This window comes from Hyperoodon ampullatus, assembly GCF_949752795.1.
Source record: "Hyperoodon ampullatus genome assembly, chromosome: 15".
In the NCBI taxonomy this organism is placed as follows: Eukaryota; Metazoa; Chordata; class Mammalia; order Artiodactyla; family Ziphiidae; genus Hyperoodon; species Hyperoodon ampullatus.
The window spans coordinates 33,668,550-33,693,734 of NC_136928.1; the positions used below are offsets into that span (position 1 = coordinate 33,668,550).

General features: G+C 44.3%; 1 protein-coding gene across 1 annotated transcript in view; it reads left to right on the plus strand.

The window, feature by feature from the left end:
• The window catches only part of SPRED2 (sprouty related EVH1 domain containing 2), a gene marked incomplete at both ends in the record, with an annotated part of 67,474 nt that extends 56,335 nt beyond the window's left edge, over positions 1–11,139 (plus strand). Inside the window, 2 exons of the mRNA XM_079721110.1 lie at positions 8,046–8,195; positions 10,474–11,139. Of these exons, the coding sequence (XP_079577236.1) occupies positions 8,046–8,195; positions 10,474–11,139 (816 nt within the window). The remainder of the gene's footprint in view (positions 1–8,045; positions 8,196–10,473) is intronic.
• Between the last annotated feature and the right edge of the window lie 14,046 nt (positions 11,140–25,185).

Below are 25,185 nucleotides of genomic sequence, written 5' to 3' on the forward strand. Positions count from 1 at the left end.
TGTGGATGACACCAGGGAGCGGCGTCCCATTAATCGCTGCTGGCTGAGACCCAGCACTGCATGGGGTGGCATGGAAGTTCTCAGAAGACGGGTGGGAGCTGCTTTATCTTCTGAATGCCAGTAATTATCAAGCTCACATTGCACAGTAAGAGGAGGATCTTTTTATTCAACACGTAATACCTACAGTGGCTAAATTAAAGCAATTAAATGTCTAAGGTTCAAACAAAAGCTTTGAAATGCTCTCAATTTCAGGAAGCCCAAAGACATTTTGGTAGTCCACCAACTTGTGTCTTTCTTCCCTTACACATGTATCATCTCATCTTTTTAAGCTGTGGATAGTAATATACTACTATTTCCATTTTATTAATTCATGCAGAGTACATGTTCAGGGTTACCTGAAACCCGCTTCCTGATCGCAGCCCTGCCAGTGAAGCTAAGCTGTGGGTTTATCAGAGTCCTTTCCTTTCATGTCAAAGTTTCACCTAATTTCAAAATTTAGAAACATAAAACTTCTTTCCCTATATATTTATTTATTTATTTATTTATTTATTTTGATTTTTGGCTGCGTTGGGTCTTCGTTGCTGCATGCGGGCTTTCTCTAGTTGTGGCGAGCAGGGGCTACTCTTCGTTGCAGTGTGCTGCCCTCTCATTGCGGTGGCTTCTCTTGTTGCGGAGCACGGGCTCTAGAGTACGCAGGCTTCAGTAGTTGTGGCGCGCAGGCTTAGTTGCTCCACGGCATGTAGGATCTTCCCGGACCAGGGCTCGAACCCGTGTCCCCTGCATTGGCAGACGGATTCTTAACCACTGAGCCACCAGGGAAGTCCCAAAACTTGGTTTTTTTTTTTTAATGTGTGGGAATTTTGGTTTTGTTGTTGTTTTTCACCGTAGAAGAATGCCCACTTTATCGATCCTCTGGGTCCTGGACAGAATACTGTCTTAGAGTCTAGGACAGTGTCATCTCCTTTCCCCCCTCCAGCAGCCTCTTAGACCCACACTGCCTGCTAGCTGGAGCCGTAAAAGATTTCCTGCTCTGCTTGCCTCTTTGAAAGAGGACACCTGGAACCAATGTAGGCCCTGAGGACAGGTGAGCCAGTGCGACCTGTTGACAGAATGGGGGACAAGTTCCTGTTTACCAAAGGGAAAAGGATTAGCCATAGGCCTGCCGGTCTAACAGCTACTGAGGGGAAAGGCTTGCTTTGCTGAAGGGTTAGAAACAACGGCTCAGCGCCAAACCACTGGAGCCGGCAGTCTCCTGACGCCCAGAACAGTTTACTGTCTTCTGAGAGGCAGAAGATGCCCAGACTTCCATGAGATCAGTCTCATCTCCCAGCCCGAGGCTGAGAAGAATGCTATATACTTATATAAAAATGCATGTGTGTATATATGCTTTTTTAACAAATAAAATGGAAGCCCCTGCAATAGGAAGAATATTGAATATTGCTTTGGTTGTATCAGTGGCTAAAATCTATTTTGGTGGTAGATTGCAGTAAAAATAATACAAATTGGGGTCATAACTACTAGCTAGCCGTCTTTAAAAATTCAAAACATCAGGAATTCCCTGGCGGTCCAGTTGTTAGGACTCTGCGCTGCCACTGCAGGGGACCCAGGTTCGATCCCTGGTCGGGGAACTAAGATCCTGCAAGCCACAGGGTGCAGCCAAGAAAAAAAAAATTCCACAGCATCTACAAGACAGGGCAGAATTCTACTTTTATCAGTCTGAATTAATCCTGCAGCTTTTTTTCCTATATGGTGATGACTTCTTATTTTATTTATTTTTTATTGAGGTATAGTTGGCATACATCCTGTGGCTCTTGAATCAACTAAGCAATAGTCTTAGACTCCTCTGTAATGTTCTGAGGAGGAAGCCAGAACGATTACACATAAAACTTTTAGAACTCAAACAGACCTTGGAGATCATCCAGGGCAACTCCCTGTTTTACACATGAGGACACTGAGGCCCACAGAGGTTAACAACTGGCCCAAGACATGTGGCCTAGCCTGGCCTGGAGTCGAGGGTTCCCAGTTCCCTCTGAGTAGTGCTATTTTTGCTTAACGTTTCTGTATGATTCCTGGATGGCGCAGATTAGCTCCTTAAACAGTTTCTTCACTTTGTTTTCTATGCCTTATTCAAAACACATAGGCCTGTCACTCTCCAGAAATGGCTGCTCGGATCAGGCTTGGCTCTACGAGCTGCATGTTCACATCAGCTCATGTGCTCCTGGGGATACAGAGAAGATCAAGCAGCTGTACTTGTTTGCTTGCCTCTCTGGAGGTGGCATCCGTCCCATTTGTCTCCATCCCCAAGAGGGAGAAGAAAATTAATGGTTGGTTGCCAGCCTTCCAGTGTTTCCCCTACCAGTGTGGACTTGATCAGGCTGGTCGTGTCTCTATTTTATTAAGGTTGGAGGGGCCCACTCTTTCATGTTAGTACCCTCTGACTCTCGCTTCCACCTCCCTTCCCTTTCTTTTCTCAGCCTCCTGTGCTTCCTTATTAAACTCTTGTCTCAGATTACTGCCTTTAGGACCAAGCCATGATTACTCAAAATACGTGTTTTAATATAACCACAGAAAAATTTGAAAATGTAGTCAAAGGTATACCCCTTAAAAGGGGGACAAAATTTAGGTGGTTAAGGAACGTAACTCCCATATATAAAATAGATGAGCAACAAGGATGTACTGTATAGCACAAGGAACCATATTTAATATCTCATAATAACCTGTAATGGAAAATAATCTGAAAAATGTATGTGTCTGAATCACTTTGCTGTACACCTGAAACTAACACAATATTGTAAATCAACTGTACTTCAATTTTTTTTTTTAAAGAACTCCCATGTTATAGATATTGTTCCAAAGTATAGAAAAAGGTAGCACACTGCCTAGCTCAGCTGACAGGACTAGCGTAACACTGCTGCAAAAATGAGCAAGACGAGCTCAAGGAGAGGAAAAACAGGGGCCAAACTCACTTATGAATCTAGACGTAAAGTTTTAAAGTAAAATATTACCAGATCACATCACATATTTATAAAACAAATGTAATGAAAGACCAGTAGAGTAGATCATATCCCAGGCATGCAAAGATGGTTTATATTAGCAAAGTTTAACTGTTTGATTCATACATTAATAAAACAAAGATTTTATTAATGACTGTAGTCATCTCAATAGACACAGAAAAACCATCTGGTTACATCCAACATCTTTTGAAAACTCTTAGCAATCTAGAATCCAAGGAAACTTTTGGAACTTTATAAATTTATTTATTTTATTTATTTTTGGCTGCTTTGGGTCTTTGTTGCCGCACGTGGGCTTTCTCTAGTTGCGGCGAGCGGGGGCTACTCTTCGTTGCAGTGCGCGTGCTTCTCACTGTGGTGGCTTCTCTTGTTGCAGAGCATGGGCTCTAGGAGCATGGGCTTCAGTAGTTGTGGCATGAGGGCTCAGTAGTTGCGGCTCACAGGCTCTAGAGCTCAGGCTCAGTAGTTGTGACACACGGGCTTAGTTGCTCCGCGGCATGCGGGATCTTCCTGGACCAGGGCTTGAACCCGTGTCCCCTGCGTTGGCAGGGGGATTCTTAACCACTGCACCACCAGGAAAGTCCAAAACTTTGGGAACTTCATAATCACTCCAGTTATCTGGAAACATTATATATAACAGAGGATCATTAGAAGTCCCACCAAAGTTAGGTTCAAGACAAACAGAGCCATTCTGTTTTTCCATATCATGCTGGAAACCCTGGCAAAATGTAGTAAGGCAAGAAAAAGAAGGTACAAATATTGGAAAGGAGACCAGACTATCTTTCGTGGGTGACAGGATTTGCTTAGAAAAGTCCAGAGAATCACTGGATAAAGCATTTTAATTTTTATGAGTTAAGCAAGGGGACTCAATCACAGGATCAGTAACTTTTCTATATAATCAGTAGTAACTGTTCAGAAAATGGAAATGCTTAATCTCATTTCGTTTTTGCAGTAACCCTGAGGACAGTTTTTGTTCCATTTTGCAGATGTGAAAACTGGAGTTAGAGGTCACCTTGACCAAAATCAGACAACTTATAATTAGCAGAGAATTGATTCAAATCTAGTCTGCCTGGGCTGAGACCCTGTTTTTTAGCATTATAACATTACATCGCATTTCTGTTGTTCAGTGCCTCATGTTAGGTTACAGCCTTCTTAATTGGACATCTTTTTAACAGAGCATTGACATTGAGCTGGAATCGAACGCAAACCCAGAGGCAAGTGTTTTTGGCGGGTACGTTTGCAGGTGACAGTGGTTGTGTGCACTGCTTCACGTCACACGGGACCTCCTACAACTGGGTGGCGCCGCAGTGGCAGTGTCTGGCCTTGTTCACAATGGGTGGCATCAAAGCCTGGCTCTGCCTGCTCTCTCTGACTCAGGAAGCCTGCCGCTGAAGCCACCCCACTAAGGAGCCTGAGGTCCCCAAGCACAGAGGACCTCTGCTTTTGTTCTTCTTGAGCTCAAACCTGCAGCACTTCTGAGATTCCCTTGCCCCACCAGCAAGGCGAGCTGAAAACGCAGCCAGTCTTTCCAGGTTGAAGGTGAAGCTCTCGAATTGGTAGGTTGCTGGGTGTCATTAGCTTGTGCACACAAGTAACAGAGACATGTTCTAGAATCTTGCTTGTTGATGTGCGGATGTGCACAGCCTAGTGGCTGCTTTTCTCCACGAGCAGAGAAGGGGGCACCAGTCCAGAGGTACTTGTGATGAAAAGTTTTTTCCTCTTGCCTGTCTTGGAGATACCCTGATAGCACATTCCTTCTGTTGGTAGGTCACTTGAGCCTCTTGACAAGATTTATCTGATAGCAGAGATGGGAAGCCTCAGCTTCCGATGGAACCTCTCCTGCGTGCTCTAAGCCCAGAGCAGGCGGGCGGGGGGAGGCTGTGGGCTAGGCTGGGACCTCCCCGCAGGAGGCAGTAAACTGGGGGCATGCCTCAGCCTTCTGGCTTCCCCGCTCCTCTGTACAGATTTGTCATCAGATTAGGAGAATTAGAAAGGCCTTTCTCAGTCTTACATTCTCTGAATTGTCAGAAAATTGTCCAGGAAACTTTGCACCTTACAGTGGGAAGAGGCTGGTCCGGGCTGGGGAGGAAAGGTGGGAGCATCAGAAGGGAGAGTCTGATTGATTGGCTGAGAAGTACTAGGAAATACCGGGTGTGCCTCGTTTCTCAGAATGACTTTCCCTACTTTGTTAACCTGGACACAGGTCACAGAAAACAGGGTGGATTCAGGTGACTAACCTCAGGCGACAGATGTGTTAACTGCGTTTCCAAGAACTAAATGGCGAGTGCGTATTACAGTGTTTAATACGAGGGTAGCTTCTAACCTAAGACGTGCCTGGCCCATGGGTGTTGGATAAGAGTTTAACCCTTGAGATTTGAATCATACTGAAGGGCCCTTATCTACTCATTCAGAAAGTATTTATTGAGATCTGTAGAAACCTTTGTATTCTGAGGCACCATCCCCTTTTCTCCTGAGTTTGTATGAGTCAGGGCGCACCGTCTTACTTTGAATAGTTGTACTCGTATTAATCTCACCAAGATTAACACAGAGCAGGCACTGGCATGGGCTCTCCTGGGCTTGCGAAGCAGCGATGTGGTGCGTTGAGATCCCACCGGGCTTGGCGGGCAGGGTCTGCATTTCAGTCCAGCTCTGCCAGTGGTTGCCTGCCACCGGTCGGCAGGATCCCGAATTCCTCCGAGTCTCTGTTTTCCTGTGTGTGATGTGGAGACAATATTTTGCCTGCAGTGGTGTTCACATGTAGCCAGGGCCTGACACATCATAAGCCCTCACATAATGTGAGACGTTATGGGTTGTTTGCTTTGTCTTGCTGTCAGCTTACAACCACCGGTGTGTTAAAAGAGGGAGGCAGGATCTCCAAAGACGACATAAGGAAAGGGTGGGTGAGAGTTGGAGAACAGACCAGAGTTTGGAAGAAAGCAAAAATTCTTGTGTATCAGTCTGGTCTCTTTCAGTTACTGGGATTTGAGGGGTAAATAGCAACTCTTCCCTATCTGAGTTCTGAACCAATTGAGAAAAAATGATAGGAGACCTGTCTTTACTGATGATGTTAGTGCTGGCTTACACCTGTGGGAAGTGGACATTCCAGGAATGGACCCCAGGATTAGACACACCTGCCCCACCAGGCACACGTGCGCTGGGTCTCCACACCCTCCCCACAGTGGGGTGGGCCCTCGACCTCCAAGTAGACCGCACAGTCCCAAGAATGGTTGCCAGCGCATGCAATTTGCCAGTTGGGTGGCTCCCAAGAGGTAGAGGAGGGAAGTAAGTAGCAGGCTCTGGACACCCTGTTCCATTCCACCTGCTGCAGAGGAGTGAGGCGAGAGAGAGGCCAGGAATGTGATGCAGGTGGAAGGCTGCCACAGAGAAGGAATCCGGAATGGGGGAAAGGTGCACCCAAGGGACGAACCCAACGCATTCTGGGTTAAATTATCAAAGGGAATTGGCTCTTATCTTCGGGACATCTTAGGGTGGATCTACGATTCAGGCTTGGCTGGATCCAGAAGCTCAAGTGGTGTCTGCGGGGGCCTTCTTCCCTTGGTTTTGCCTCACTTCATCCTCACATAGTTTCTTTCCCTGCCGCCTCACCAGGATTCCAGGCTTACAGGACCCTTAGCTCTTAACTTCAGAGATAGAGACAGACAGCATCTTTTCTTACCTCTTCATCAGAAATCTCTCTGTATTGCCTCAGGGAGGACTGTGTGTGTGTCCACATCTGAATTAGTCACTGGATTGTGGGACTGGAAACAGCATCAGCCCTGCATCACATGAACCAAACAGAATCAAAGAAAAATCCAGGAGGGTTGGGTTTCCAAAGACATGCTGCACATGTCCACCAGGTTTTAAAAATTAATGTCGGTTGTGCTGCATAATGGAAATACGGGTGTCTTTTCTTTTTCCTGGATACTTGTACTCCCATTTTTCTAAGCATTTATTACTTTATAAATGGGGGGGAATAACTTTTATAAGTCTATTTGTTTTAACCTTACCTTGCTCTCTGGAGGATCTATGACATGAACAAAAAACAGGAAAATAAAAGGAGATAAATAAGCAAATACAATAAGGGGAATATAAGAGTAAGAAGCAACAGCCAAGGAGTTCCTAGATATTTACCAGAAATATGACACCTAGATATCAAGGAAAATCTTTTCATTTACTTGTGGGAAAGAAGGGGGGGTCCATCACTCTAAGGAAGTACAGGTGTAGTGAGAATTCTGAGGGGCCCTGGTTTTAAAGGCAGTTGCCAGCTGCACTTGACAAAAGCCTTTATGAGCATGTGGCTCCTGGGCCCCAGGGATGTGGAGAGTGACCATCACCTGGGGTCACCGGGGAGCATGAAGCACTTAGGTGGTGGGCATACAGGGAAGCGAAGAGGGCCTGTGCTCTGTCCACAGCCACAGTCCATTCTCATAGCTGATCACCTTCCTAAGACACCATCATGGAGGCTCCAGTCTGAACTCGTCGCCTCTACTGGGGAAACAGCTCTGCTCTCACTCTCCAGAGATGGTGACCCCCAGGCTTGCCTCCGAGCCAAAGATTACAAAATTTCTTCCTGGAAAGCCAGTACCCATGATACCCCTGAGGTATCCTTCATCTCTGAGACGTCCCCAGGCTGAGATTAGCCCCACAAAGGAACATATGGGTTTGATTGTTGCTTGTTTGCATCTCCTCTGCTTACCCGAGGACCTCGCAGCCAGGGCCACAAACAGGTGACCATTCTTGATCCCAGCTGGAGCGCACCAGCAGGAGGCCTGGTGCGGTGAGCCCTTCCCCAAAGCCGGTCACTGCTCCCACAGTTTGAGAAAACAAACCCAGCTTTCCAGGGTCTGTGGCTGGGTTTCTCTGCCCGCCGTGTTTAAACAACCTGGCCCTTCAGGGGTCCTCCAGCCTCCCATAGCCAGGATAAACTCAAGATTCTGGGGAGTCCAGCGAGACGCCACCAGTGTGCGTAAGGTTTTTGTGCGGGTTTGGTTTTTGGTTTTTTTAATTAACTCACGGCTACCTCCTTCTACACAGACAGCTACAGACAGTTCTTCTAATTCGTCTCAGAAGAGGGAACAACCTCCTCGCACAGTCTCCTCCCCCACGTCCTGTGAGCACCGGAGGATTTATACCCTGGGCCACCTCCACGACCCATACCCCACGGACCACTATCACCTCGAACAGGTGAGTGGCGGTCTTGTTCCTCGGAGGTCACGGGGTGGACGGCTCCTGATCCTGGAACGGCCTCCTTCCCCTGGCGTTCAGCCACGTGCCAGAGCCCAGGCCTCTTCTTTGCTGCTGCTTAGTACCTCTGCCCCCATATTGGAGGTGGTGCAGGCGACTCACCCTCAACGCAGAGTTTTCTGTGTGCCGGGCACCTCGCCAAGCCCTTCCTGTGCTTTATCTCCTTTAATCCTCACAAATCACCCACAGGCAGGTCCTCCGCATCCCCAGTTGAGAAATGGGGAGGCTGAGGCTTAGGGAGACAGAGTCCCTGTTGGAACAAGATTCAAATGCAGGTCTCTGCTCACACAGGACACTGTGCTACCTCCTGGTAGCATACTATGCGTTAGCATACGCTAACACTATGCGTTCCTGTGTCCAAAGGGCCTCCTGGCTTTGTGTGAAAGCACAGAACTGCGATTGGGACCACAGAATACTGTACACTTGGCTTGAGCGCCCTGGCATCGCGGGCTGCAGGCCCAGGCTTGCTTGGGGAGCTGTAGCTGGAATTCAGTAATTCAACAAATATTTACCAAGGGGCTGTTTTTCAGAGCAGGTTCTCAAACTGTGGGGTGTGGACTGGTGCCCATGTGGGTGATGTGGCCACCAGTCTGCTTTGAAAAGAAAAATAGCACGAGGCACCGAGGTTTTATAACATAGATTTATATGACTCTCTTTTTCAAAATCCATTTTACTGTGTGTGCTTCCTAATACTTTTGGCATTAAAAGTTCTTTTTTAAAATCACTTTATGGTAGCAGTAGATGGGAATTGACTTTTTGACTCTCCTTACTTTGCAAAATAAGTTATTAGCACAGTCTGTGTCAGCTCCCAAGATGTGTTTTGAAATAATGAAGGATGATGATTTTCCAAAGTTGGGGAAACTCTGACATCAAGAATCTGGCAGGAATTAGGGCAAATCAAAGCCTGTGAGACCCGGCCCTTGCCCGCAAGGAGCTCACAGTCTGGTGAGAAGTGATGAGTAAAGCTAATTACCGTGTGGTAAATTCTAGGACAATATTATAATGACAATATTGGCAACAGGTACCCAGCACATCCTGTGTGACTGGCCCTACGCTGACACCGCACAGATTCTTTCTCTTCATTCTTTCCGTAGCCCTATGCAGTTTGATCAGCAGGGAAACCAAGTCTGAGGCTTAGTGACTTGCTGGTAAATTTCATGGTCCGAATTCCACTCCAGTGGGTTTGCTCAGAGCCATGCTCCTCATCCCTTAAAAAGCCTTCATGCTCAAAGGGCGTTGAAGGTGGAAAATCTCATTGTTTGCCACAACTGGGATGCCCTGTGCAAGGCAGGCTTACCTGCATCAACTCAATAACTATGTATTCAGCACCTGCTCCTCTGGACAAGGCACTGATGCAAACTGTAGCGGGACAACCTGCAGAGATGACTATTCCTCCCTAAGGGATGCAGGTTGGGTTTGAAGGCTAGAGGGTGTGTCCCTGGGTTGGGCCATCCTGGGCTCAGATTCAGCTCTGCTGCTCACCACCTGTGAGATCCTGGCAGGATTCAAACACAGTTGGCCTCTGGAGCCTGTACTCTTACCCTTTGCGTATCTCAACATCTTATCTTCCCAGCCACATTACAAGGTACTTGTGAGCCTCATAGTTTGCTGTTTTGCACATGACCCACAGTGAGACATGCATTGTATATCATGGCCCAGTAGGCACATGTTATGTACACAAAGATAACAAGGGTACTTACCTTTGTAACATGCAGTGCACTCCAGTGTTCTTCTGTTTCTCTGAAAAAAAAGAAACCAGTCTTTAAAAAGAGAGCATGCCGTACAAAAACAGGTGAAACTAATCTAAGCTGTTAGAAATCAGGATAGGGGTCACTGTTCCTTACCTTAGGGGTGGGGGGTCACAGAAGGGAGGTTGAGGATATTCTAGGGAGGCCTCAAGTTCTGCTTTCTGATCTGGGCATGCCCAGCTTCTGAAAATTCACTTTACTCTTAACGTTGTGTATACTTCCCCCTCCCCATATATGGTAATACTGCAACAAAAAGGGGGGAAATGCTGGTCTCCACCCATTAAATTGACTTCCTGACCCAGGAAGGGATTGGGACTCACAATTTGAAATACATCTTTGACCCACAAGCTGTTCAGTAAGTACAGGATGGGTCAGGTCCTTAAAGCAATGCCTTTGCCAAGGTGAAAGATGCATATCGGAGGTTTGTTTTGCCACTGCTATGAAGTAACGCCTCCTTTTTCCTGGGGCAGCCGATGCCAAGGCCCTACCGCCAGGTGAGCTTCCCGGACGACGACGAGGAGATCGTGCGCATCAACCCCCGGGAGAAGATCTGGATGACGGGCTACGAGGATTACCGGCACGCGCCGGTGAGGGGCAAATACCTGGACCCCTCGGAGGACGCGGACTCCTACGTGCGCTTCGCCAAGGGCGAGGTCCCCAAGCACGACTACAACTACCCCTACGTGGACTCCTCAGACTTTGGCCTCGGCGAGGACCCTAAAGGGCGCGGAGGCAGCGTGATCAAGACCCAGCCCTCCCGGGGCAAGTCCCGGCGGCGGAAGGAGGACGGGGAGCGCTCTCGGTGTGAGTACTGCCGCGACATGTTCAACCACGAGGAGAACCGGAGGGGCCACTGTCAGGACGCGCCCGACTCCGTGAGAACTTGCATCCGCCGGGTGAGCTGTATGTGGTGTGCGGACAGCATGCTCTATCACTGTATGTCGGACCCCGAGGGGGACTATACAGACCCGTGCTCGTGCGATACTAGCGACGAGAAGTTTTGCCTCCGGTGGATGGCCCTTATCGCCTTGTCTTTCTTGGCCCCCTGTATGTGCTGTTACCTGCCCCTGCGGGCCTGCTACCACTGCGGAGTGATGTGCAGGTGCTGCGGCGGGAAGCACAAAGCAGCTGTGTGACTCGGTTTCCCTCCCCACCGCCCTCCATCCACAGCCCCAAGGGGACTTGTCTTCTCCATCCTCTCATCTCTGCCCGCTCCCGGGTACCCAAGGCGCCGTTCCAGCCTGGGGAACCTGCCTGGTGGACTCTGCACCCCTGCATCAGTCTCACCCACGTGCGCGCACACAGTGTTCTAAGGCAAGGAACCGCCGCCGCCTAGACCCTCATGTATTATTAACAATCTGTAATCAAGCTAACCGTCTCATCATACAGGTGTTGATTTCATGTCCTTCCTACCCACCTCTTCCAGTTCCAAGGCGCCTTCAGTGGGAACTGCTGATTTTTTGGTGGGTTTTGTCGTTGGTTTTTCCAGGAGCTCCGAAGACCATCTTTCTCTTGGTTGAGCTTGCCTGTGGCTAACGAGCTTGCTTCCTCAGGTTCCTGTGGAAATGGGATGTCAGAATGATGAAACCCTGCCAGATGTATTTTAACCTGCAGTCAGTTATTATGTATAGGAGGTGAGCTAGTTAACAAACTTCTACCACAAAACGAGATCGCTTTAACTTTTCTAAAGCCAAACTTCCCATGTAAGCTGCAGTTTCTATCTTGAGCCCATCCTCATCTTCTGTCTCCACACCCCTCCCCCGAAAAAAGTCGGTCAGTTACTCACTGATGCAAAACATTCTCTCATAAAATGACTGAGAACTGAGCCTTAACTTCAGATGAACTTGTGAGAATCAGGAAAATTCTTTAAACTGCATCGCATCCTCTCAGACCAGGGCTAGAAAGGGGATTCCAGGTTTCTCCGAGCCTCCCTGGTTACCCCTAAAGAAGAACTTTTTAAAATTATGTCACCACCACTTGTAAAAATTTAGCAATATCAGAAGAAACCGCTAATGAAGTAAGAAATTTTGCTCATTGTTTTGCAAACCAAATAGTCTCTTCAAACCAAACCAGTGTTCTCCCAAACACGGTCCAGTTGAAAAACGCTAAAGGTTGTAAATAAAACTTACGGGAGCTTTTTTCCCCCCAGTGGCTATTTTCTATTAACTGGGGGAAATTTTAAAAGTCATCAATTTGAAGAGTGGTGGGTTGCATTTTGTTCATGGATTTGTGTTTTTCTTTTCATTTTGGACTCAATTTCACGTCACCAAATTCTTCGTTTACACTCGGAAAAAACAAGGCCATATGTAAAAACCCTTCCGATGCCTAAGTGTCTTTCTCCTGCAGACCCAGACTTGCCACTTTGGGTGCACGGATGGTTAGGTCAGCAGGCTGGGTCCACCTGTCGCCTTGCCACGTAGGAGGCTTCTAATTAGCTGGAAAAGAGTATTTTTCTAATACATTGCAAGGAATAGCCAAATGTTACTGCAGAAAGAAGAAAAGTGAAGAGTGGTTACCTGTACCTAGCATAGTACAATCAGAACGCCGTGGAGACCATAGGGGACAGGCTTGTCAGCGCTGGCTCTTCTTCCCGCCATGATCTTCCTGTGATTATTGCTGAGTGCATGGCCTCATTCCTCTCTCCCCACTCCCCCCATCCCTTCTCAACTGCACACAGGACATCAGTCTCCAAGGAAAGAGACTTTTTTTCTAGTCTGCCAATCATATTGGGAAAGTGCTAGCCACGCTTACCTTCCTGGGAATGTTTTCAGCTCACCTGAGAGCCCTTTGCATTTCTTTATCAGATCATCGATGTAAATACCCAGTGCGCTTATGAGTTTGTTGGTAGACGTTTTCGTTTGTTGAAGTGACTGGTTTGGGTCTTCCAGTTTGGGAAAGGAGCAGACAGCTGTTAATCTGGTGATGCAAGAAAAGAGCCGCTTCTCAGTCTGGAGAGCATCTAGAAACCTTCAGCCAGCCTCCAAATGCTGTCGAAAGACCATCTTCTCCCCCGTCCTGAGGCATTTTCTCAGGGTCTTTCTCAAGGTCTCCTCTCTACAAAGCACAACACTAATGTATGTTTTATTAGACCTCAGTTCAAGCGTCCCTATTTATTTCAGTAAGAATACACCTATCCCAGCTGCTTCTGTTTGCCCTCTCTGTTTATTCATTATCTGTTTCTATCTTCCTTTACCCCTTGTCCTTTTCCACCCCTTTGAAGAGTTAACGCTAGTGAATCTTACTCCGCGTATCCTTTTTGGTTTGTGAAGAAGGCACAAGGACAGCCATGGGGACATTTATGTAAATACGTCTCTCTCTAATTGCCACACTGCAGCCGAACAGGGTGTAGTATTTTCCCAGTCAGCTTTGCCATACTGATGTCAACCATCTAAGAGAAATTATTCAGATTTTATTTTTGTATCTGTGGTAACAAAAACATTAACCAAAAGATTTTCTGTTTGGAAGCTTTCCCCGAACCGCCCCCCCAAAACCACCAAGCTATTTGCTCACATTAACAAATTAAAGTGCCTGAAGCATAATTCATTCTTTACCTGTATACTAAAAACCCCGTTGTATTGATTTTTTTATAATAAGCCTTTTTACCTCTGTGTAAAAAATATATATACAAGTGTATGATGTACATTTTAGTTCTTAACTTTTTTTTATGGTTTCTAATATGTATGACCAATGTAGCCATTGCTTTAAAATGTACCATGTAAATATAAACACATCCTATCAGATCGCTGGCTTTGGGATGTTTGTCTGGAGACAGGGTGGCATTCGAGCCTCTGCGGACGTGGGAGCTCTCGCACACAGGATGGGAAGGGGTTTCCTTTCGAGGAGGATGTGTGGACACCGGTCTGTTTTTGAGGCCCTTCCCGCCTCTGGTTATGTCATATTCCCCAGGGGAGACTGCAGCTCCTTGGGCTCGGATGCCTCAAGTGAAAAGAATGCTGTATCACCGCCCAGGGAACACCCCCGCTTCCTCGGCCTGGCTTCCCCCATGCGTGCTCCACAGAGGGAGCCGCTGTACTTCCTCTGGGTTGTTTCCCACTGGTTCCTGCTGAACCTTAAGAGAATGTGTGTGTGTGTGTGTGTGTGTGTGTGTGTGTGTGTGTGTGTGTGTGTGTGTGTGTGTGTGTGTGTGTGTGTGTGTGTGTGTGTGTGTGTGTGTGTGTGTGTGTGTGTGTGTGTGTGTGTGTGTGTGTGTGTGTGTGTAGTTTGGAAGATAGTTTCTCACAGAACACAACTGTTAAAACTGCAAGATCCTTGGTCTCCTCAGAGCGGTTGGATTTTAGTGATATTTGGCCCACTTTCAGTTCCAAATGGGATCTTTGGATACTCAAATGTTACAGTGACAATCCCTTGGAGGAAATAGAGTGTGGAGTCCTTTAAGGGTCACAGAAGAAAATTTTCAGCACTCAGGAGGTGCTTCAAAATGCTCCTTCCTTCCTCAGTTCCTCCTCTATTCTGGGATCCTAGGAAACACCAAGAACTGGAGAGGACAGCATCTTTTGAAGTACAGGAGGCTGAAGCCCTTGTGGATATGTTGTGAGTATGTAGACCTACAAAACATGTGTGTTGAGATTTCTTTTCCTGAACCTCTCTGCAATTCTAAATTAGGTTTTGCTGCCTTGCTGGCCCTCCCAGATCCCCTCACAGCCCTTGAGAGGCTGCAGAAGGGCACAGGGCTGGCTGATGCCTCAGGAGCCAGTGCACACAACCTGCCTTGCAGAGCTGCCTTCCTCAACCTCCAGCCCCGCTTCTGTGGCCTTTGGGGTGTGAGTCAGTGGCCTCATCTCCTGGGCCTCTGTTTCTCCCTGCTGCTCTCCCGTTGCTAGTTACCACTCCCCCTTAACGGTGGGTGCCCCCCAGAAAATCAGGAGATCTTCCCAGGGGACAAAGTGTTGTCATAAGAGTTCTGTTTCCCAGGGATTCAGGGTGGTTTGTTATTTGAGCGTGGCTTTCAAACAGGCTGTCACAGTGCCATCCATGTGAACAAGGGGCCAGAGCTTGTAAAAGTGTGCCGGCTGCTTGCAGGCACTCTGATTGCAGGCCTTTTGGGCTTTCTGATTTGTGGGGTTAGCTGGTTAGAAACATCACACTTCCTCTGTTTGTTTAGGCCCGAACCAGATGGGTGGAATGAAGGGAGAGGACCCTGGTGACATCTTGCACCACCAGATACCAGTTGTGACCTTGCAGATCAGGGCCCTGCCATCTCCTCAGCTAGAGCAGCCACCAGTGTTAACGGTTCCTTCCAGGCAAGCTGACCTCCTAAAGGGCAGTGTTGGGACCAGGGCGGAGGTGGGATAGAGGGTGGAGGGTAGGAGGAGACAGGCTCTGTAAATTTATAAAGGAGGAATAAAGCCAGTCACGTGATAGTCATGCCTTCTACCTTTTTCCTCTCATTGTGTCTTGCCCTCTTATTTTTTTTCCCCAGTTTTGGGGGAGGGCTCTATTATAAAAGTAATATACATAGTCATAAAAATGTCATACACCACAGAAGTTTAAAAAGGTGTGTCTCCTTATACTAATTTGCTAGGACTGTTCACATCAACTTCTCTGTGTATCTCTGTGTCCAAATTTCCGCTGTTTATAAGGATATCAGTCATACTGGATTAAGGTCCACTCTAATAGCTAATTTTAACTTGATTATCTCTGTAAAGACCTATCCCCAAATAAGTTCACATTCTGAGGAAAGAGATTAGGACTCCATATGAATTTGGGAGAGACACAATTCAACCCATAACACTCCTCTGTCCCACCCAAAGTAAGCACTGTGTGTCCTTCCACATTTTTCTATACATTTATACACAGATGTGTGTATGTGTATACATTTGTGTGTGTATGTGTGCATGTGTTTCTTTTCTCTTTGGAGAGGAACAAAAATACAGCTATGCATCTACCTATACTGCTCTGAAACCTGTTGTTTTTTTTTTTTTTTACTTAAAAATACATCTTCAGCCATTCTATGCATTTCAATTGGAGCATTTAGTCCATTTCCATTTAAAGTAATCATGCGCACACACACACACACACACACACACATTGCCATTTTGTTAATTATTTTCTGACTGTGTTGTAGTTTCTCTGTTCCTTTCTTCTTCTCTTGCTCTCTTCCTTTGTGATTTGATAATTTTCTTTAGTGGTATGGTTAGATTACTTTCTCTTTTGTATATCTACCATGGGTTTTGCTTTGTGATTACCATGAGGCTTACATATAACAACTTATAACAGTCTATTTTAAGTTGATTACAACTTAAGTTTGAACACGTTCTAAAGGTCTACATTTTCAATCTCCCCCCACTTCATTTTCTGTTTTTCCTGTCATACTTTACTCCTTATCTTTACATACTTTACTGTATCCCTTAACTAATTATTGTAGTTATAGTTATTTTTACTACTTTTGTCTTTTAACCTTCATACTAGCTTTATAAGTGATTAATCCACCACCTTTACAACATTCGATTATTCTAAATTTTACCATATATATATATATATACCTTTACCACTGAGATTTATAGTTTCATATAGTTTCATATGTTTTTCTGTTACTAATTAGTGCCCTTTCTTTTCAACTTAAAGAAGTCCCTTTAACATTTCTTGTAGTGCTGGTTTAGTGATGATGAACTCCTTTAGCTTTTGCTTGTCTGACAAACTTTCTCTCTCCTTCAACTCTGAAGGACAACTTTTCTGGGCATAGAGTATTCTTGGTTGGAAGTTTTTTTCTTTTAGCACTTTGAATATATCATGCCATTTCCTTCTGGCCTGCAAAGTTTCTGCTGAAAATCAGCCGATACACTTATAGTAGTTTCCTTGTATGTAACAAGTTGTTTTCCTCTTACAGCTTTTAAGATTCTCTTCTTGTCTTTAACTTTTGACATTTTAATTATAATCTATCTCTATAGAGCCATCTTATGTACTGCCTATAAGAAGCTCAATTCTGATGTAAGGACACACAGAGACTGAAAGTGAAATAATGGAAAAAGAGCAGTTCTAAAAGAGAATTTTATGGTGATAAATGCTTACATCAAGAAACAAGAAATATCTCAAATAGACAACCTAACTTTATACTTCAAGAAACTACAAAGAGAAGAACAAATGAAGCCCAAAGTTAGTAGAAGGAAGGACACAACAAAGATCAGAGTGGAAATAAATGAAACAAAGACTTAAAAGGCAATAGACAAGATCAAGAAAACTAAAATCTGGTTCTTTAAAATGATAAACAAAATTGCCAAACCTTTAGCTAGACTCACCAAGAAACAGAGGACTCAAATAAATAAAATCAGAAATGAAAGAGGAGACATTACAACTGATACCACAGAAATACGAAGGATCTTAAGAGACTATCGTGAACAATTATACACCAAAAAATTGATAACCTAGTAAAAATGGATAAATTTCTAGAAACATACAACCTATCAAGATGCAATCAGGAATTCCCTGGTGGTCCAGTGGTTAGGACTCGGCACTTTCAGTGCCATGGCCTGGCTTCAATCCCTAGTCAGGGAACTAAGATCCCACAAGCCATGCTGTGTGGTCAAAAAAAAAGAAAAATTAATAACAATCCCTCTCCAGTTCTTCCAATAAATAAATAAAGAGGAGGAAACAAACTCATTTTACAAGACCAGCAGTACTCTAATACAAAACCAGACAAGGACACCACAAGAAAAGAAAATTCTGAGTCCAAGGCAACTTTGTGGATCAGGCGCTGTAGGCTGAATCCTGGAGAAGGACAAGTCCAAGATACACCAGAAATACATCTACACATGGAACAACTCCTACAGAACACCTACTGAACGCTGGCAGAAGACCTCAGACCTCCCAAAAGGCAAGAAACTCCCCACGTACCTGGGTAGGGCAAAAGAAAAAAGAATAAACAGAGACAAAAGGATAGGGACGGGACCTGCACCAGTGGGAGGGAGCCGTGAAGGAGGAAAGGTTTCCACACACTAGGAAGCCCCTTCGCGGGCGGAGACTGCGGGTGGCGGACGGGGTAGCTTCAGAGCCACGGAGGAGAGCACAGCAACAAGGGTGCAGAGGGCAAAGCGGAGAGATTCCCGCACAGAGGATTGGTGCCGACCGGCACTCACCAGCCTGAGAGGCTTGTCTGCTCGCCCGCCGGTACGGGCAGGGCTGGGAGCTGAGGCTCGGCTTCGGTCGGAGCGCAGGGAGAGGACTGGGGTTGGCAGTGTGAACACAGCCTGAAGGGGCTAGTGCGCCACGGCTAGCCGGGAGGGAGTCTGGGAAAAAGTCTGGAGCTGCCGAAGAGGCAAGAGACATTTTCTTCCCTCTTTGTTTCCTGGTGCACGAGGAGAGGGGATTAAGAGCACTGCTTAAAGGAGCTCCAGAGACGGGCGCGAGCCGCGACTAAAAGCGCAGACCCCAGAGACGGGCGTGGGACGCTGGGGCTGCTGCTGCCGCCGCCAAGAGGCTTGTGTGCGAGCACAGGTCACTGTCCATGCCCCCCTTCCGGGGAGACTGTGCAGCCCACCACTGCCGGGATCCCAGGATCCACGGAAGGTTTCCCCAGGAGAGCACACGGCACGCCTCGGGCTAGTGCAACGTCACACTGGCCACTGCCGCCGCAGGCTCGCCCCGCACTCCGTACCCCTCCCTCCCCCGGCCTGAGTGAGCCAGAGACCCCAAAGTGGCTGCTCCTTTAACCCTGTCCTGTCTGAGCAAAGAACAGACGCCCTCCGCCGCCGAACTACACACAGAGGCGGGGCCAAATCCAAATCTGAGACCCGGGAGCTGTGAGAACAAAGAAGAGAAAGGGAAATCCCTCCCAGCAGCCTCAGGAGCAGCGGATTAAAGCTCCACAATCAACTTGATGTACCGTGCATCTGTGGAATATATGAATAGACAACGAATAATCCCAAATTGATGAGGTGGACTTTGAGAGCAAGATTTACGATTTTTTCCCCTTTTCCTCTTTTTGTGAGTGTGTATGTGTATGCTTCTGTGTGAGATTTTGTCTGTATAGCATTGCTTCTACCAACTGTCCCAGGGTTCTATCCGTCCATTTATTTTTTTTAATTTTTTTCTTAATAATTATTTTTTTATTTTAATAACTTTATTATATTTTATCATACTTTATTTTATTTTATTTTAACTTCTTTCTTTTTTCTTTCCTTCCCTCCTTCCTTCCCTCCTTCCTCCCTCCCTCCCTCCCTCATTTCTTTCTTTCTTTCTTTCTATCTATCTTTCTCTTTCTACTAATTATTTCTTTCTACTTTTTCTCCTTTTTATACTGAGCTGTGTGGATGAAAGGCTCTTGGTGCTGCAGCCAGGAGTCACTGCTGTGCCTCTGAGGTGGGAGAGCCAACTTCAGGACACTGGTCCACAAGAGACCTCCTAGCTCCACATAATATCAAACGGCAAAAATCTCCCAGAGATCTCCATCTCAACACCAGCACCCAGCTTCACTCAACCACCAGCAAGCTACAGTGCTGGACACCCTATGCCAAACAACTAGCAAGACAGGAGCACAACCCCACCCATTACCAGAGAGGCTGCCTAAAATCATAACAAGTCCACAGACACCCCAAAACACACCACTAGACGTGGACCTGCCCACCAGAAAGACAAGATCCAGCCTCATCCACTAGGACACAGGCACTAGTCCCCTACACCAGGAAGCCTACACAACCCACTGCACCAAATTTAACCACTGGGGACAGACATCAAAAACAACGGGAACTACAAACCTGCAGCCTGCAAAAAGGAGACCCCAAACACAGTAAGATAAGCAAAATGAGAAGACAGAAAAACACACAGCTGATGAAGGAGCAAGATAAAAACCCACCAGACCTAACAAATGAAGAGGAAATATGCAGTCTACCTGAAAAAGAATTCAGAATAATGATAGTAAAGATGATCCAAAATCTTGGAAATAGAATAGAGAAAATGCAAGAAACACTTAACAAGGACCTAGAAGAACTACAGATGAAACAAACAATGATGAACAACACAATAAATGAAATTAAAAATACTCTAGAAGGGATCAATAGCAAAATAACTGAGGAAGAAGAACGGATAAGTGACCTGGAATATAAAATAGTGGAAATAACTACTGCAGAGCACAATAAAGAAAAAAGAATGAAAAGAACTGAGAACAGTCTCAGAGACCTCTAGGACAACATTAAATGCAAAAACATTCGAATTATAGGGGTCCCAGAAGAAGAAGAGAAAAACAAAGGGACTGAGAAAATATTTGAAGAGATTATAGTTGAAAACTTACCTAATATGGGAAAGGAAATAGTTAATCAAGTCCAGGAGGCACAGAGAGTCCCATACAGGATAAATCCAAGGAGAAAGACGCCAAGACATATATTAATCAAACTGTCAAAAATTAAATACAAACAAAATATATTAAAAGCATCAAGAGAAAAACAGCATAACACACATGGGAATCCCCATAAGGTTAACAGCTGATCTTTCAGCAGAAACTCTGGAAGCAAAAAAGGACTGGTAGGACATATTTAAAGGGATGCAGGAGAAAAACCTACAACCAAGATTACTCTAACCAGCAAGGATCTCATTCAGATTTGATGGAGAAATTAAAATCTTTACAGACAAGCAAAAGCTCAGAGAGTGCAGCACCACCACACCAGCTTTACAACAAATGCTAAAGGAACTTCCCTAGGCAAGAAACAGAACAGAAGCAAAATAACTACAACAACGAACAGAAAACAATTAAGAAAATGGGAATAGGAACATACATATCAATAATTACCTTAAATGTAAATGGACTAAATGCTGCCACCAAAAGACACAGACTGGCTGAATGCATATAAAAACAAGACCATATATATGCTGTCTACAAGATACCCACTTCAGACCTAGAGACACATACACACTGAAAGTAAGGGGATGGAAAAAGATATTCCATGCAAACGAAAATCTAAAAAAGCTGGAGTAGCAATTCTTATATCAGACAAAATACACTTTAAAATAAAGACTATTAGAAGAGACAAAGAAAGACACTACGTAATGATCAAGGGATCGATCCAAGAAAAAGATATAAAAATTGTAAGTATTTATGCACCCAACATAGGAGCACCTCAATACATACGGCAGATACTAACAGCCATAATTGGGGAAATCGACAGTAACACATTCACAGTAGGGGACTTTAACACTCCAATTTCACCAATGGACAGATCATCCAAAATGAAAATAAATAAGGAAACACATGCTTTAAATGATACATTAAACAGGATGCACTTAATTGATATTTATAGGAAATTCCATCCAAAAACAACAGAACATACATTTTTCTCAAGTGCTCACGAAACATTCTCCAGGATAGATCATATATTGGGTAACAAATCAAGCCTTGTTAAGTTTAAGAAAATTGAAATTGTATCAAGTATCTTTTCGGACAACAATGCTATGAGACTAGATATCAATTACAGGAAAAGATCTGTAAAAAATACAAACACATGGAGGCTAAACAATACACTACTTAATAACGAAATTTTCACTGAAGAAATCAAACAGCAAATTAAAAAATACCTAGAAACAAATGACAATGGAGACACGATGATCCAAAACCTATGGGATGCAGCAAAAGCAGTTATAAGAGGGACATTTATAGCAATACAATCCCACCCTAAGAAACAGGAAACATGTCGAATAAACAACCTGACCTTGCACCTAAAGCAATTAGAGAAAGAAGAACAAATATACCCCAAAAGTATGAGATTAGATCACTTCCTAACACCATACACAAAAATAAGCTCAAAATGGATTAAAGACCTAAATGTAAGGCCAGACACTATCAAACTCTTAGAGGAAAACATAGGCAGAACACTCTATGACATAAATCACAGCAAGATCCTTTTTGACCCACCTCCTAGAGAAATGGAAATAAAGACAAAAATAAACACATGGGACCTAATGAAACTTCAAAGCTTTTGCACAACAAAGGAAACAATACACAAGACCAAAAGACAACCCTCAGAATGGGAGAAAATATTTGCAAATGAAGCAACTGACAAAGGATTAATCTCCAAAATTTATAAGCAGCTCATGCAGCTCAATAACAAAAAAACAAACAACCCAATCCAAAAATGGGCCGAAGACCTAAATAGACATTTCTCCACAGAAGATATACAGACTGCCAACAAACACATGAAAGGATGCTCAACATCTTTACTCATTAGAGAAATGCAAATCAAAATTACAATGAGATATCATCTCACACCAGTCAGAATGGCCAGCATCAAAAAATCTAGAAACAATAAATGCTGGAGAGGGTGTGGAGAAAAGGGAACACTCTTGCACTGCTGCTGGGAATGTGAATTGGTAAAGCCACTATGGAGAACGGTATGGAGGTTCCTTAAAAAAGTACAAATACAACTACCATATGACCCAGCAATCCCACTACTGGGCATATACCCTGAGAAAACCATACTTCAAAAGGAGACATGTACCAAAATGTTCATAGCAGCCGTATTTACAATAGCCCGGAGATGGAAATAACCTAAGTGTCCATCATCGGATGAATGGGTAAAGAAGATGTGGCACATATATACAAGGGAATATTACTCAGCCATAAAAAGAAATGAAATTGAGCTATTTGTAGTGAGGTGGATGGACCTACAGTCTGTCATACAGAGTGAAGTAAGTCAGAAAGAGAAAGACAAATACTGTATGCTGACACATATATATGGAATTTAAGAAAAAAAAATGTCATGAAGAACATAGGGGTAAGAGAGGAATAAAGACACAGACCTACTTGAGAATGGACTTGAGGATATGGGGAGGGGGAAGGGTAAGCTGTGACAAAGTGAAAGAGCAGCATGGACATATATACACTACCAAACGTAAGGTAGATAGCTAGTGGGAAGCAGCCGCATAGCGCAGGGAGATCAGCTCGGTGCTTTGTGACCGCCTGGAGGGGTGGGATAGGGAGGGTGGGAGGGAGACGCAAAAAGGAGGGGACATGGGAACATACGTATATGTATAACTGATTAAATTTGTTATAAAGAAAAAAATTAAAAAAAAAGAAACAGGAAACATGTCGAATAAACAACCTGACCATGCACCTAAAGCAATTAGAGAAAGAAGAACAAATATACCCCAAAATTAGCAGAAGGAAAGAAATCATAAAAATTACATTAGAAATAAATGAAAAAGAAATGAAGGGAAGGATAGCAAACACCAATAAAACTAAAAGCTGATTCTTTGAGAACATAAACAAAATTGATAAACCATTAGCCAGACACATCAAGAAAGAAAGGGAGAAGACCCAAATCAATAGAATTAGAAATGAAAAAGGAGAAGTAACAACTGACACTGCAGAAATACAAAAGATCATGAGAGATTACTACAAGCAACTCTATGCCACTAAAATGGACAACCTGGAGGAATTGGACCAATTCTTAGAAATGCACAACCTGCCAAGACTGAATCAGGAAGAAATAGAAAATATGAACAGACCAATCACAAACACTGAAATTGAAACTGTGATTAAAAATCTTCCAACACACAAAAGCCCAGGACCAGAGGGCTTCACAGGCAAATTGTATCGATCATTTAGAGAAGAGCTCACACGTATCCTTCTCAAACTCTTCCAAAATATAGCACACTCCCAAGCTCATTATACTAGGCCACCATCACCTTGATACCAAAACCAGACAAGGATGTCACAAAGAAAGAAAACTACAGGTCAATATCACTGATGAACATAGATGCACAAATCCTCAACAAAATACTAGCAAACAGAATCCAACAGCACATTAAAAGGATCATACATCATAATCAAGTGGGGTTTCTTCCAGGAATGCAAGGATTCTTCAATATATGCAAATCAATCAACGTCATACACCATATTAGCAAATTGAAGGAGAAAAACCATAGGATCATCTCAATAGATGCAGAGAAAGCTTTGGACAAAATTCAACACCCATTTATGATAAAAACCCTGCAGGAAGGAGGCACAGAGGGAACTTTCCTCAACATAATAAAGGCCATATATGACAAACCCACAGCCAACATCATCCTCAATGGTGAAAAACTGAAAGCATTTCCACTAAGATCAGGAACAAGACAAGGTTGCCCACTCTCACCACTCTTATTCAACATAATTTTGGAAGGTTTAGACACAGCAATCAGAGTAGAAAAGGAAATAAAAGGAATCCAAAGCGGAAAAGAAGAAGTAAAGCTGTCACTGTTTGCAGATGACATGATACTCTACATAGAGAATCCTAAAGATGCTACCAGAAAACTACTAGAGCTAATCAATGAAATTGATAAAGTAGCAGGATACAAAATTAATGCACAGAAATCTGTGGCATTCCTATACACTAATGATGAAAAATCTGAAAGTGAAATCAAGAAAAATTCCCATTTACCACTGCAACAAAAAGAATAAAATATCTAGGAATAAAGCTACCTAAGGAGACAAAAGACCTGTATGCAGAAAATTATAAGACAGTGATGAAAGAAATTAAAGGTGATACAAATAGATGGAGAGAGATACCATGTTCCTGGATTAGAAGAATCAACACTGTGAAAATGATTGTACTACCCAAAGCAATCTACAGATTCAATGCAATCCCTATCAAACGACCACTGGCATTTTTCACACAACTAGAACAAAAAATTTCACAATTTCTATGGAAACACAAAAGATCCCGAATAGCCAAAGCAATCTGGAGAACGAAACACAGAGCTCCAGGAATCAGGCTCTCCGATTTCAGACTATACTACAAAGCTACAGTAATCCAGACAGTATGGTACTGGCACAAAAACAGAAAGACACATCAATGGAACAGGATAGAAATCTCAGAGATAAACCCATGCACATATGGTCACCGTATCTTTGATAAAGGAGGCAGGAATGTACAGTGGAGAAAGGACAGCCTCTTCAATAAGTGGTGCTGGGAAAACTGGACAGGGACACGTACAACTATGAGATTAGGTCAATCCCTAACGTGTACACAAAAATAAGCTCAAAATGGATTAAAGACCTAAATGGACGGCCTGAAACTATCAAACTCTTAGAGGAAAACATAGGCAGAACTCTCTATGTCATAAATCACAGCAAGATCCTTTTTAACCCAACTCCTAGAGAAATGGAAATAAAAACAAACAAACAAAAAAAACAAATGGGACCTAATGAAACTTAAAAGCCTTTGAACAGCAAAGGAAACCATAAACAAGACCGAAAG